The 15,903-nt window shown below is 37.7% G+C and overlaps 1 protein-coding gene across 1 annotated transcript in view; it reads left to right on the top strand.

The window, feature by feature from the left end:
* SNTG2 (syntrophin gamma 2) overlaps window positions 1-15,903 on the top strand; it is a 539,246-nt gene that overhangs the window by 434,373 nt on the left and 88,970 nt on the right. The window contains exons 14-15 of the mRNA XM_063442215.1: window positions 5,532-5,603; window positions 14,497-14,706. Of these exons, the coding sequence (XP_063298285.1) occupies window positions 5,532-5,603; window positions 14,497-14,706 (282 nt within the window). The remainder of the gene's footprint in view (window positions 1-5,531; window positions 5,604-14,496; window positions 14,707-15,903) is intronic.

Raw genomic sequence — 15,903 nt, 5'->3', positions numbered from 1 at the left:
TAATGCTCTGTAGCTTCCTTGCACAATCAGAGTAGGGAATTTAATAAAATAATTAATATAGTGTTTCACAGAGGGTTATGGATCTGAAATGTGTTCACATGAATGGGCACAAGTCATTGATGACAAAACCCAGTTTTAAGTGCTTTAAATAAGCACCTAGACATAAAACAGCTGTCATCAATACAGCACCTGACTGTTATTTGTTCTTTGTGTAATGAAGTTCTCAGTGGGATAATCCTCTTTGTGCTTACATTTGTACTTTTCATTATGCTTCTAAGAATTTTGAAAGAAGAACTGGAATACAAGTGCATGTTAAACCATCAGTTTGTCGTGCATACAGCACTGGTGAGATGATGATTGTGCTCCTTTGATCAATTACTACTTTATGGAAGGAAATGCATATTGCACAGTTAAATGGAGCTAAGAAAGTACTTTGCTATAAAATTCAGAGTTCTCCAAACTCTGGCCCTCCAGATGTTTCTGAACTACAATTCCCATGATTCTTTGAATGAAACAGATAGCCAGAGAATCATGGGAGTTGTAGTTCAGCAACATTTGGAGGGCCAGAGTTCGGAAAACCCTGCATAAGTAAACAGGGTTCGGCTGTACACGAAAAATGTAAGAAATGTATATTTAAACTTTCTTTTTATGTTTGTAGTTCTTGAACTAAGCATGTTTTGATACAATTTAAAAAACAATTCTAATAGTTCTTTGTTTCTCTGTATTCTGATAATTAAAACAAAAGAGAAATGTTGCAGAAAAGAAGAACACAGATGTGCTCCTGCTGGGAAATGCCTCAATTAAAAAGAGCTAATACAAGTTAAAACAATTGAGATTTTGTTTGCAGTGTAATCTTGACTATTTCTTTTAAATGCTGTATGTTAAAGGGACACTCCAATGCCCAAATACAAAATAAATAAAAATCACAGTATAGTAGAAATAACCCTGATGAAAATTTGCATGCATTTAATTTTGCATTTCTTCATTGGGGATATGTCTAAAATTAGCTTGAAAATCCCGCAGATCTCTTGTCTGCTGCCTTTGCAAACTCTGCCCAGACTTTCTGTGGCTGTCCAATCACAGACTTTCCAATGCAGCTCAATAAGAAGTCTTTGTAAGTCAGGTGCTCTGAGGAGTTTCGGCCTCTGGAGGTCAGCTGCATTGTGCTAGTGAAACCAGGAAGTAATATTACCTGTTGCCTGCTTTAAAGCCAAGGGGGTGTAACCAGGTTAATGTATAAAAGTGTCAATTTCTGTTGAAATCTGCACTTTTGCTAAATGAAAAAAGAAGATACAGTCTTCACGCATAAAATATTTCAGCAAGCCAAAGTTTCTTAGTGTTTTGGATTGACCCTTTAAATATATAGATACTATATAATAATAATAATACTGTTTTATATTATTATTATTATTATGATATTTAAAGAGCACCGTCAAATTCTGCAGCGCTTTACAATGGGTGGACGAACAGACATGTAGTTGTAACCAGACAAGTTGGACACACAGGAACAGAGGGGTTGAGGGCCCTGCTCAATGAGCTTACATGCTAGAGGGAGTGGGGTAAAATGACACAAAAAGGTAAGGATAGTATTAGACTAGTGACAGTTGCAGAAGGAATCAGTTGGGAGCTATTAACAGTTTAATTGATACGCTTTTATGAAGAAGTGGGTTTTTAAACATTTTTTGAAGGAGTGGAGACTGGGTGAGCATCTAACAGAGGAGGGAAGCAAGTTCCAAAGGAATGGTGCAGCCCTCGAGAAATCTTGAAGGCGAGCATCAGAGGTGGGAGTACGGACAGAAGATAGACGTAAGTTTTCAGCAGATCGTGAGGGCCTAGACGGGACATACTTGTGTATAAGGGAGGATAGATAGGTGGGAGCAGCATTATGTAGAGATTTGAAAGCAAGAACCAGAATTTTAAATTGAGCTCTATATTTTATAGGAAGCCAATGTAGGGACTGACAGAAGGGTGAGGCATGGGAGGTGCGGGCGAACAGGAAGATGAGCCTCGCCGTTGCATTCATTATGGACTGTAACGGCGCAAGTTGGGAGCACGTAAGACCACTGAGAAGCGAATTACAGTAGTCAAGGCGAGAAAGGACAGTGGAATGGACCAACACCTTAGTTGCATCTGGCATTAAGTAGTGGCGGATGCGCGCAATGTTTTTGAGATGGAAATGACAGGATTTGGCGATAGATTGAACATGAGGCTTGAAGGAGAGGTCGGAGTCAAAGAGAACACCTAGGCAGCGAGCCTGCGTGGTGGAGCTGATGGTAGCACCGTTGACTTGGAGGGAGACAGACACAGGAGTAACAACTGGCAGCCATCCAGTTAGAAACAGCAGAGAGGCAGTTAGAGACACTAGTCAAGAGGGACGGGGAGAGATCAGGAGAGGACAGGTAGATTTGCGTGTCATCTGCATAGAAATGATATTGGAAGCCAAAGGAGCTAATGTGTTTACCAAGGGAGGCAGTATAGATGGAGAACAGTAGGGGACCAAGGACTGAACCTTGGGGGACACCAACAGAGAGGAGTTGGGGAGAAGAAGCAGAGACAGAGAAAGAAACACTGAAAGAGTGCTGGGAGAGGTAGGAGGAGCACCAGGAGAGAGCAATATCTTGTAGACTGATATTGCGGAGGATGAGAAGAAGCTGTTGATCAACAGTGTCAAAAGCTGCAGACAGGTCAAGGAGAATTAGGATAGAGTAGTGACCACGAGATTTTGCAGCGAGTAGATCATTGGATACTTTGGTCAGTGCCGTTTCCACAGAGTGCTTAGCACGGAAACCAGACTGAAGCGGGTCTAGCAGAGAGTTGGACTCGAGGAAGTCTGTCAATCTCGCATACACAATTCTTTCAAGGATCTTGGATGCAAAAGGCAGTAGCGAGATAGGACGATAGTTGGATGGGGAGTTAGGGTCAAGATTGGGCTTCTTTAGAATTGGGGATACAGTTGCATGTTTGAAGGGCGATGGAAATATACCAGCGGAGAGAGAGAGATTGAGAATTTTAGTGAGAGGTGGAGAAAGAGAAGAAGACAGAGTACAGATGAGATGCGAGGGAATTGGATCTAGGGAACAGGTGGTGGGGCGGGAGGACTGGAGCAGAACAGAAACCTCTTCCAATGTAGCGGGTGCGAATGAACATAGAACAGCAGAGGGAGTGAAGTTAGGGGAATTATTGTAAGGGGAATAAGAAAGATGAGAGGACTCTTCTCTGATTGTCGAGATATTGTCAGTGAAGTGAGTTGCAAAGTCTGAGGCGGTCAAGTTAGTAGGTGGAGGAGGAACAGTAGGGCGAAGAAGAGAGTTAATTGTGTGAAATAGTAGTTTGGGTTCGCGGGAGAGTGTGGTTATGAGGGTATTTAAGTAATTAACTTTTGCAGAGGAAAGAGCCAAGCTGTGTGAGCTCAGTATAAATTTATAGTGGAGAAAGTCAGATGCACAGTGAGACTTTCTCCAACAGCGTTCAGCAGTTCTGGAGCATTTTTGGAGGTATCGAGTGAGCTTGGTGTGCCAGGGTTGTTGTTGCGGGGGGCTGCGGCGTTTAAATGTACAAGGTGCCATGATGTCTAGTTGAGAGGAGAGGGTGGAATTGTAGAAGGAGGTTGCAGAACTAGGACAGGTAAGGTTTGAGTTAGGTAAAAGGAGAGTTTGGAGACTAGTGGAGAAATGCTCAAGGTCAAGACATTGGAGGTTTCTGTGAGAGTGATGTTCAGACGGTGGTGTCAATTGGGTCTTAGGTATGCAATGTCAAAAGTCAGCAGATGGTGGTCAGATAGAGGAAAAGGAATATTGGAGAGATTAGAGGCAGTACAGAGGTTGCTGAAGGCAAGATCAAGAGTGTTTCCTGCTGTATGGGTTGCTAAATTGGACCATTGCGTAAGGCCAAAGGAGGAGGTTACAGAGAGCAGATGAGAGGCATCAGTGCAATTGGGGTTATTGATTGGGATATTGAAATCCCCAAGTATAATGGAAGGAGTGCTAGATGAGAGGAAGTGGGAAAGCCAGGAAGATACAGTTTGCGTGCACATATATGATACAGTTTGCGTGCACATTATGTGCAGCTGCTGACTTGAGTTTTTTTTTTTTTTTTTTTTTAAACAAAATACAAATATGACATGCAAGTAAGACATGAGGTATAAGAAGTGGTAGGGAAGTGTGAAGATAGGAGCAGGCATGAAACAACTAATGCAGTATTTGGTTCGGATCTATCTAATGGAAATATTCTGGGATGGGCTAGATTATGTTATTAATGCATACAAATGCAAAAAGAAACAAACTAAAAAATCACAAGTTAAGTTAAAAAGAAAGCTCTGAATCTCGTATTTAATGCAAATGTGCAACTTCCTTGCTCCTTAAACCAGAAAATAAATATAATTAGTTATAGTGTCCCTTTGAATGTATATAATGGACACTTTTGAGTAATGAAGGTGCTTTCCTTTTTTATTGCTGTTTTGGGGTGTTTGCAAGAATACAGATATAATATCCACTCATAATCCAATAATTAAAGGAAAACTCCAAACACCTTAACCACTACTTCTTACTGTAGAGGTTATGGTGCCTTGAGTGCCCTGTAGTCCCTCCTTCTGTGTAAGGTGTCAAACCATTTTAGGTCTACCTGACACCACCATTTCCTACAGAAGTTCCTTGCCAGGAACCTTTGTTAGCATTCCTGAGCTAAGACCTGCACTGAGAGTGATCAGCAGAAGCTAACAAATCAATAAAAAATAAAAAAAGTAAAAAAAATAAATAAGGCATTTCTAAAATACCAAAGTCATTAGAAATGATTACATAGTGGGTGCATTTAATACAAAAGTGAAAAACCAACAGCTGAACAAACAAGAATCAAAATTCTAAGGTTATTTTTTCTATAAGAAGTTAGTATAGGGCCTTTGTCCTTAAGGGGTTAGTCTGTATTTTTACTTCTATATCACTGTTGCTTTGGCAACAAAATAATTATTCTTTTGTGTTTTAATCAATACATTTCTCTGTATTTATGTCTTCTTGTGTTTCACATTCAAATCATTTTATACATTATTTTGAAGATAAGTTTTAGAATTGTTGAGCACACATTGCTACATTGCCAGTCACTGTAGTTCTTGTTGATCTGCAGTATAGATCGCTAATATAAAGTCACGTCAAAATCTGTGCCCTCGATTGTTGTAATAACCTCTCACTAAGACAAGTATGTTTGCAATAAAATGTCACATTCTGTCATCTGATTCTTCCCAAATTTTAATGATCCTAAGTAGATGATAGCTGTAGGTAGACCAATATATGTTTTCACTTCTTATGTCACACAAAAGTTAGATGTCTTTGTGACAGTGTCATAGCTATATAATATAAAAATGACATATGCATGTGAAGCATTGCTATGGACTCCCAGAAAAAGTAAATTAATTAATATAACTTATTACGTGACATTTTAATTAACATTTTTAGCAACATGTGCAGCAAACAATATGTATACATCTCAAACAAATTACATCCCCTAAAAGACCATTTATGTAAATTCCTCTGTCTTTTCAGGTAAGCACATTAGACTGGGTACGTGCTGAAAAAATGTATAACCTCTGTGAGGTTCTGTTTAAAATTAGCAAGGTAAGTGTTCTAAATCAGATAATGATATATTTTATGCTTTTAGTTCTCACTTATAGATAACGATTGTCTTACAGCAGTTTGAATATAATCTGTATATTATTCCCTTTGAGACTATTCATAGGCATATCTCCTGGCCCTCTTAATTGTTTTGAACTGGAATGAGTTTAATATAAATATTTTTAAATAATTCCCAACAATATGTGTAAGCGCTTAGTAGATACACTCCCATGGCACGATTAGCCTAGATTAACTACTACAAATAATATACAAATATAAAATATATAAGGCAAAATACTAGAGTATATATTAAGCCAATTCAAGAGTTTATAGTTCTGGGTATAATCAGGGTGGGTTAACCAGCAATGTTTCAATTGTCCATATGCAGTTTTGCTTGCCTCCCTGTTAACAAGAAAAGATTGTATCCACTTTTCCTTAAAAGATACAAAGAGCACAGTATAGTGCAACACTGTATTTATTGCATGTTCCACTTGGAGCTCTTACATCAGAATATTGTGATACTTGTCTGCAAGAATCACAAAACAAGCGTTCGTCTACAGTGGTAAATCTGTATTACCAGTCTGTCCACCCGGTACAGATCTGCCGCCCGGATCCAGGGATGAGCAGTCTTCGTCTGGAAGAATACTGGGACCAGATACTGCTGTATGTCGGTGGTTCCAACGATAAAAAGGCCACTCATGTATCAATGCGTTTCACCCGCTTTTTTGGGGCTTTGTGAAGACAGTGCGGCCGCAGCATAAACCACTTTTAAATACCGGCTAGCTGCCAATTCTTTAAATTTACACAGAGGCCAGAATATTTTGTTAACATGCATATATATAATGTACTACTAATGTGAGCAAGGCCAGGTGACTATCCTCAAGCAACTTGTAAGTATTATCCCTTTCCTGTTTTGTTAAAACTCGTAAGATTATGCCGCTACAAACTAAAACCTAGCATAAAATGGACTTACTAGCTATTGTATAATATACTAACTCAGCCTTACTCATAAGAGGGGTGACACCATTTTGAGTAGAGAGCTCTAGCTGGGATTATTTATGATTAATACCTATCCCAAACATACGTGACCCAAGCATGAACTAAGAATTACCACTTATGTTTAACTTCTGAAGACCTTGAGCATGAATGTGGCCCTCAAGATTTTTTACACCACTGGCATAGATAAAAATATGAGTTCTAATGAGTTCTAGCAGCAAAAACAGAGAATATGAGAACTTTGAGAATAGGAATAACTGAATAGTATACACTTTGGTTAGCTCCTGTTAATGCCTCAAAAATGTTTTACTCACTTACAGAGAAAACCTATACCATTTACATGACAGACTGATCTTGCCAACAATGGCAATCTAGATCCGAATTCAGATCTGAGATATAGCAAACCTAGATGATTGTTTCGGCCTTTTTTGGGCCTCTAATATACTTCTTTCTTCATACATTGTATTTTTTCTACTATTCCATACAATGCATTTGATCTGGTTGCAGTACAGATGCCTACACAATAAATAAATGTAATTTTAGATTGTTGATAATACATGTTTTTTCACATGACCTCTGCAGCCACCAAACTACTTTCCATGACTTCCTCCCTCGGGCTATCGCAGTGGGCAGATTCTCCCACCCATGTAGCTGGCAATACCCTTGAACTAATCTTCACTTATGCATGTACAGTATCTAATATCTGCAACACTCCATATCCACTCTCTGATCACCACCTCTTATCATTTGCTCTCACATACCCCCTCACCCAAAAACCTCAGCCTAACCCCCCTCAACTCAGGAGGGACCTTAATTCTCTTGATCTCCAACAGTTGTCAGCTGACATTGATTCACAACTGCTGTCCATCCCTTCCCTCTCCTGTCCTTCACAGGCCATCTCCATATATAACTCTACTCTTACATCTGCCTTGAACACTGCAGCGCCACTCCAAACAAGCACCTCGAGGAGGACCCGCCCCCAACCATGGCATACTAAATCAACGCGCTACCTGCAAAGATGCTCCCGTTGTGCTGAACGCTCCTGGAGGAAGTCTCGTACACAATCAGACTTTCTCCATTATAGATTCATATTGTGTTCATACAGTGCAGCCCTTGCCCTTGCCAAACAGTCCTATTTTTCCACTCTCATTAGTTCATGTTCCCGCAACCCCAGGCGTCTCTTTCACACCTTTAATTCTCTTCTTCGCCCTGCTGTGGCCACCCCCAAAACTAACCTTACTGCTGATAACTTCGCATGTTACTTCACTGACAAGATTGAACAGCTAAGGAAAGAATTCTCCCCTCCTTGCCTTTCTGTTTCTCAATCACACATAGATCATGCCTTTCCTACCCTTCAGACATTCTCCCCAGCTACTGACCAAGAGGTGGCTGCTCTTCTTTGCTCCTCTCGCCCCACCACTTGCCCGCTCGATCCTGTCCCATCTCACCTTATTAGATCTCTCTCCACTTGTCTCGTGCCTTCTCTAACACACATCTTCAACTGCTCGCTCTCCTCTGGCATCGTCCCTGCTGATCTTAAACATGCCACTGTAGTACCTATACTAAAAAAAACATCCCTCGACCCATCCACCCTCTCTAACTACCGTCCCATATCCCTGCTCCCTTTTTCCTCAAAGCTTCTGGAAAGACTTGTCTTTACCCGTGTGTCTCATTTCCTCAATTCCAACTCTCTCCTTGACCCTCTTCAATCTGGCTTCCGCCCTCTCCACTCTACAGAGACTGCCCTTATCAAAGTTACTAACGACCTAATCGCAGCTAAATCCAAAGGCCACTACTCCATACTAATTCTTCTTGACCTCTCAGCGGCCTTTGACACCGTTGATCATGCTCTCCTTCTTCAAACTCTTCAATCGCTTGGTCTCTGTGACTCTGTCCTCTCATGGTTTTCCTCTTATCTCTCCCAACGCTCATTCAGTGTCTCCTTTTCTAATGATACCTCCTCCCCTTGCCCTGTCTCAGTTGGAGTTCCCCAAGGCTTCGTCCTTGGTCCCCTTCTATTTTCTCTTTATACTGCCTCTCTTGGCAAACTTATTACCTCTTTTGGATTTCACTACCACCTGTACGCTGATGACACCCAGCTATATCTCTCCTCCCCAGACCTCTCCCCTGCCGTCCTGCAACGTGTCACTGCTTGCCTTTCTTCCATCTCTGACTGGATGTCCTCCCGCTTTCTGAAACTCAATCTCTCAAAAACTGAGCTCCTTGTCTTTCCTCCTCCTAATACTGATCCTCCTCTTTCGCTCTCCCTCCAAGTTTGTGGTACCAACATCAGTCCATCCTTGCAAGCGCGCTGTCTTGGCGTCATACTTGACTCTGGTCTCACCTTTGAGCCTCACATCCAGCATGTTGCCAAATCCTGTAGATTCCATCTTAAAAACATAGCCCGCATCCGCCCCTTTCTTGCACCAGATACTACCAAGGAGCTTGTCCATGCTCTAGTAATTTCCCGCATGGATTATTGTAACCCTCTCCTGATTGGTCTCCCCAATAGCCGTACTGCACCCTTACAGTCCGTAATGAATGCTGCTGCTAGATTGATTTTCCTCTCTAGTCGTTTCTCTCACACCTCACCCCTCTGCCAGTCCTTACATTGGCTTCCTGTATGCTATAGGAGTCAATTCAAGGTACTAACTCACACCTATAAAGCACTGAACAACTCTAGCCCCTCTTATATCTCCTCACAGATCCATAGGTATGTCCCTTCTCGGTCTCTCCGTTCTGCCCGTGACCACCTCCTGTCCGTTGTCCGCACTCGTACGGCCAACTCGCGCTTGCAGGACTTCTCGCGGGCGGCTCCCTTCCTATGGAATAGCCTGCCTACCGCCATCAGACTCTCCCCTAGTCTTGCATCTTTTAAGAAGTGCCTTAAAACCCATCTCTTTAGGAAAGCTTATGGCCTCCAAGACTAACCCTTACCTCACATACCTGTCTCTTGCCCTCTCCTAAAGGGCAGCCCACCTTATTTGATTGTAAATTCCTGTCCTAATGTGTTTTACACCCCACCTCCTATAGAATGTAAGCTCGTTTGAGCAGGGTCCTCTTCAACCTATTGTTCCTGTAAGTTTATTTGTAATTGTCCTATTTATAGTTAAATCCCCCTCTCATAATATTGTAAAGCGCTACGGAATCTGTTAGCGCTATATAAATGGCAATAATAAATAAATAAATAAATATACACACAATCTGTATTTCGTTTTCTCTCTTTTTTTCTTCTTCATTTAGTCATTTAAATATGAATGGTAATACCAAATTAACTGACAATGTTATATGTACCATAACCCAAACTGGAAAAATAACGTTTTAATTTTATTTGATACATAAGTTATTTTTTAAAATGTATTTCATCTTATGGTTTTCCATTTTTTTTGTATTTGGATATCTACAGAAATTGTTATATTTTTTATTTTGTTTTGCACCTTTTCTTTTCCTATAAGTTCTTATAAGTTTAGGTGACTTTATATCCTGCTCAACTTGGAAAGAAAAATAACCTGGTTTAGTTCCAAAAAATGGGTACAAGATATTCAAGCTAAATTCAAGCAAACATTATAGCCAACTTGCCCTACTTGGCATTGCAAGTAGAACTGACCAACCAGTGTAATACAGTCACCACAGTTGACAGTTTTAGACCAACTAAATATTTATAATGTATTACACATTGTACAAGTTGTTTCCTAAAGTTGTGTAATCCGAACACAATTTTATATTGAAGGGAAACCCAAAATGTAACATTTAGGCAATTGTCTACAAATTAAAAAAACAATTCCTCTAATTCACCCATGGCTATTGTTGCCAAGACCTTGTAATGTGATCTTCAATTCACCACATTTGGGTTCAAAGAATTAACATCTATGTGTCTACAATAATATTGAATTAAATAAATAAACAATACACATAATACTGTATCTCCTGTCTCCATGACAAGACAAGCAGGTACTGCGTAAGTTTATTGAAAGTGCTCCAGATTAATGGATACACTGTAATTTGGCATTTAGAACTAATTAAGAACATCTTCTGGCCAGTGTCATGTGAGCATAGTAAAGACAAAAAGGAATTGGGGGCACACCCGAAACATGGATTTCGCAGGAATAGTCCTGCTGTAGTGATAAAAATTAATATGAATAACCTCTGTGAGGTTCTGTTTAAAATTAGCAAGGTAAGTGTTCTAAATCAGATAATGATATATTTTATGATTTTAGTTCTCACTTATAGATAACGGAACAGCGCACCCATAAAAATATTTTTTTTAAATTTTACAAGGCTACTTAAAATCACCTATCTCCACAAACAAATATGGGTATTCAAATATGGCCATATCGTGTTAAGTCCACCACTACTTCACAACACCCCAATATCCGTGGGTCCTACACTAATTCAAATGTTAGAGACAAATTAAATAGTGCCCAGCCCCTCAGCTTCACCTGCACCCTTTGAAGGTGATCACAGATATATATTTGAGGAGGTTTTTGGATAGTAATGTCACTTAAATTATATTTTTATAGAGCAGATACATGATATGCATTATGCGTATATCCATCAAAGCACTATCACTTTAATTAATTAGTTTTGACACTGTTTTTTTTTTAAATTGTGTTTATCAAATTAATTTTGAATTATATATATTCACAATACTCTTACAACAGATTATTTAACCCCTTAAGGACCAAACTTCTGGAATAAAAGGGAATCATGACATGTCACACATGTCATGTGTCCTTAAGGGGTTAAATACACAGTAGCTTATTAAGCATTAGCACTATTTAAATTGTTTCCCAGAATTGAATTAGTGTAGGACCCACCGATATCGGAACTGCATCCCCATATTTTGTTATACAATTTAAAAATGTATTTTTATTTGTGCTTTGTTCCTTAATCTGTCTTAAGTATCATGTGAGCAATAACAAATGTAAATTTGGCAAACCATTTATATGCTAACATTTAGAATGTTTTATTGTCATAAAACTGGGCCTAACTTGTGATCCCGTGATTTCAGGGTTAATCTCACAGATAAGCTAAGCTAAGCATTGATGATACTAATACATGCCAGGTGCACCATGAACACCATGAATATTGAAGGAAATGTACCTCTATACAGATTTTTTAGATATTGTTCACATGAGCATTTATTATGTTATCAATATTATATTGCAGTTACAGTGCTTATTTGTTCTTTAATTGACTTAGTTGATTAATGAGAAATTATCAGTTGATAATGCAAGAACAATTAATCAAATCAGAGAAGTGTTTGTAGTGGCCATGTTTTCTCTCTAACATTTATTTTAAATATTTTGGGGTTATAGTTATCGGTTACAAAAGTTTCCTTGCAAGTTCTTTAAGGTGTTGTAGCTTTTCTTGGTCCTATAGGTCCTAAAGGTGTTGATAATCCTTAGTAGCAGGGCTGTGATCACTAAAACTTAAAGGTGTTTAAATAATACATAGGGCTTATTTTCACTAATCCAATAATGCTAAAAAAAAAAAAGGATATCAGCAGCTATTAACATGCCAGTAGGTATTGGATATAAGATTGCAAATTCCACATTAATGTACAGATAGAAACATTACATTTTAAAAAATATATATTTTTAAAAATTTAAACCGAAGACTTTTATGTCTAAAACAATATGCTTATTATATTAAATATATCACATTACTAAAACAACTAAAAAAAATAGTAAAAGTACTACAATCTAACAAACAATGGTAGCAGTATGTTGAAGTAAAGTTAGAATTTATTTGATTTCTACAAAGCGGCCGGCTGATTTAATTACAATAAATGATAATCCATTACATGACACAGTATAATTGCTAGTATTGTAACTTGCCAAACTATCTCCTTCAATTAAATTATCTTATATCAAGAGGGAAAAAAACAACCTAATGCTTTATTTAGCTACATATTAAAATACCTTTTAGGTTTAACCATTTAAAGCCAAACGATGAAAGTCAGATATTTTTTACATTGTACCAAAACCTTTTGAATACAGCTACATATCTAGATTTTATCTATGTGTATATATTAACATATATGTCAGAGGTTCTTAAAGTTGGTAAGACAAATCTACAATGGGTATTTTTCCATTCTGTTCCAATGCACAAAATCTGGACCATTGATATACTTTGCTATTTGCATTTGGATCCATTTCACTGCATACATATATTGAACTGTACAGTACATACACTTTTATGTTTTTTAAAGATATTTATATCTCTATAATTGCTGCATAATATATCACAACTATGATATTTATATAAGATTATTTACAAAAAATGCTTACATTATTTCTGTATGTTACAAATTAATATCTTATTAATATTTATGATCGCTAGTAAGGCATATCGGTAACCTTTGAAGATATATTCTAAGCACCAAAACAAACTCAACTTAATGAAGCTTATAGATCATGTTGTGTTGTCTCACTGCTCAGTCTCTGCAATTTGGCAGTTGAATCCCTTTGCTTATGGAGCCCTATCCATGCCTTCACTGGCTGTGACACACAGTCTCAATGAAAAAGAAAAATCTTTAACAGTTCCATGTGTTTAATTTAGAAGTTAAACACTTCATTCCCTTACTCCCACTCTGAGCTTTATTCAGACATAACAGGCAGTCGTAGACTGGAGTTAGTGGTAAATACTTATATTAACACACTGTGCAATAAGTTTACAAATTAGGCTTCTTTTTCAGGTAGTGTGATTGACTGCCAGGAAAGGTATAACTAGGGCTGCATAAACAATTTGAGTTAATTCCTAAATGGCAGAGAATTAAGTAGTGACACTAGAGGGGCATGATCTATACACTAAAACCACTTAATAAAGCTAGAACTGTTTTGGTGTTAAGAGTGTCCCTTTAACTCCTTTACTATCAAGCACTTTTATATTGACAAAGAAAAAAATATTAGCATAACATATTTGAAGCAAAGGATGCACATAGTGCATATGAATATATATTGCTTTGCAAACAAGTGTAAAATAACAATTATGAACACAATTTTTATTTTTCACTTTTTCTTTCAGACTTTAAAAAAAACATGGAAGTGAAAGGCATTAGACAGTATATACTGTTCACACAGGGTCTTAAATGTTAGTTTAAAAGTAAATATGCGTTTTTCTTCTCATATACAGTAGGTGTGACAAATATAGATAAATGAAAATGGTCAAATGCCATGCGTATATGTATTTGTAAGGAAACAAAGGCATTACTAGCTGGACAGCCTACTAAAATGGCAACATAATCTAAAAGGAGTGTCTACAATTGAACATAATGTCCACATACAGTTAAATCATATATATCTGAAATAAAGGTATTTAAAAACTGCTATAGCAATCTTTATCAATCTCTGGATGGCTAGTGTGATGCTTAAAGAGACATGGTGGAGTCCATTCACCCCTCTCTGCCCGTTTGACTAATATGACCAATTGAAACTTCTAGTACTGTTTGAAAGCAGGAAGTGAGCTTACCTTTTCAGCAAATTTACAGACATTATTTCAGTGACTAGTGGCTTCTGGTAGAGAAATGCGTTCCTTTGCAGGGTGGTAGTCAAAACTGGAGTATGAATAAGCGTGAATGAGACTTTATAGACTATATTTTATTCTGCAAACTACATGAACATAAAAATGTTTATACTTGGTTTAGATAGTAAAATGGTTAAAGGTTAACTATATCTCTATACTGATGATTATAAATGTCAATAAACTGTATTTGTAACATACAAAACATTTAAAGCTTTCATTTAACCCCTTAAGGACACATGACATGTGTGACATGTCATGATTCCCTTTTATTCCAGAAGTTTGGTCCTTAAGGGGTTAAATAAGCTTACATAAATTATATAAATGTTAATGCTTTGTGAATGTAACTGATATATTTCTGTCCTATATATTTCAGGTTTGGCCTGCTGATGAAATCTGGATTCAAGAAAATCTACATTTAAGTCATAATCAAAATGAGGAACTTGATGATCAGCGGCCATTTTGCTTTAGTGTATTAGTGGGACATGGAAAAAGTCACTATTTTAGTATTGAGTTGGGTAGTGATTTGCAAGCATGGGAAAAATCATTCCAAAGAGCAATATTCACGGAAGTCCAAAGAACAGGGGTAAATATAGAAAAATATCACTTAATTTATTTAACTTTTTAACATTACTCATTTCCATTCAGCCAACATTTCACTTCTAAATGATGTCCTCCTCTCGTTTTCTTCTACTATTGATATATCCCACCCAGCTGGATACCAAATATAGTTAAAGTTAATAATGTAGTACGTTCCAATGCCGTGTATTTGTAAATCCTCAGTAACTAATTCTCTTCCTGATGTGGAAATGACTTGATTTACATAGGGTGGAACATGCATGAGTCAAGCATAAAGAGCCAAGCCTCTTGTCGGCCCATGAATATGGTTGTATAAGCAAGAAAACATGTAGGTTTGGTGAGTTCCCCAATAGGAGTGATAAGGCTTGGTGATACCTTGGTAAATTGAACTAACCTGTCATGATAAACATAGAGGCAATGAACGACCAATTACCTGTGACATGAAATAGTAATGAACGGAGAGACTTAGGTGACAGCAATTACTGGAAGACCACTAAGGGTCCAACTTTAAATACCTTATAACATGGAGAAGGAATACCATGTACATTGAAAACTGGAATCTGCCATACAAGTGAGACATACGATGGCTAAGGTAATTAGTTGTAAACATAATTGAAAAAAAACAATATATACCTTGCAAACAATTGAGGGGTTAATACAGTAGCTGAATGGGGTAACACAAGAACAAGAAGATTAGTATAAGCAATTAGACTAAACCAGGTTGTATGAATATAATTATCAGCATGTAATGTTAAAATTAAACTATTAGCATTGAGACATATATTCATATTCTAATAATGATGAAGCTCTTGAAAGTATCTAAATTGTGAACATGTCACATAACCACACTTGTTGGAAGGTAATTTATGGATACATAAGCTGATGTTGCCTGAAAAATTAATGGGATAGCCCAGAGACAGACAAGTTTTGAACATAGATAAATGATGAACATATCAAGGGTCAAGTTTATAAAACCAACTTGTATATGGGAAAATGAACTGAGAGTAGAATAGGTGTATATCCAGAAGAGTAGCAATATTGGAGACATTTTGTAAGTAACTATAATCAGTATCAACAAGAATATATGATGAACAGTATTTACATAGACCATACACGTGGACAGATACGTTCAGTAGAATTGCAATCAAGCAAACAAGTGTATTGGAAGCCAATCACCAACAACCCCTAATTAGGATAACTAAAC

Source organism: Pelobates fuscus, chromosome 2 (genome assembly GCF_036172605.1).
Source record: "Pelobates fuscus isolate aPelFus1 chromosome 2, aPelFus1.pri, whole genome shotgun sequence".
Lineage (NCBI taxonomy): Eukaryota > Metazoa > Chordata > Amphibia > Anura > Pelobatidae > Pelobates > Pelobates fuscus.
The sequence above is the reverse complement of the archived record's forward strand: the minus strand, read 5'-3'. Positions and strand labels throughout refer to the sequence as shown.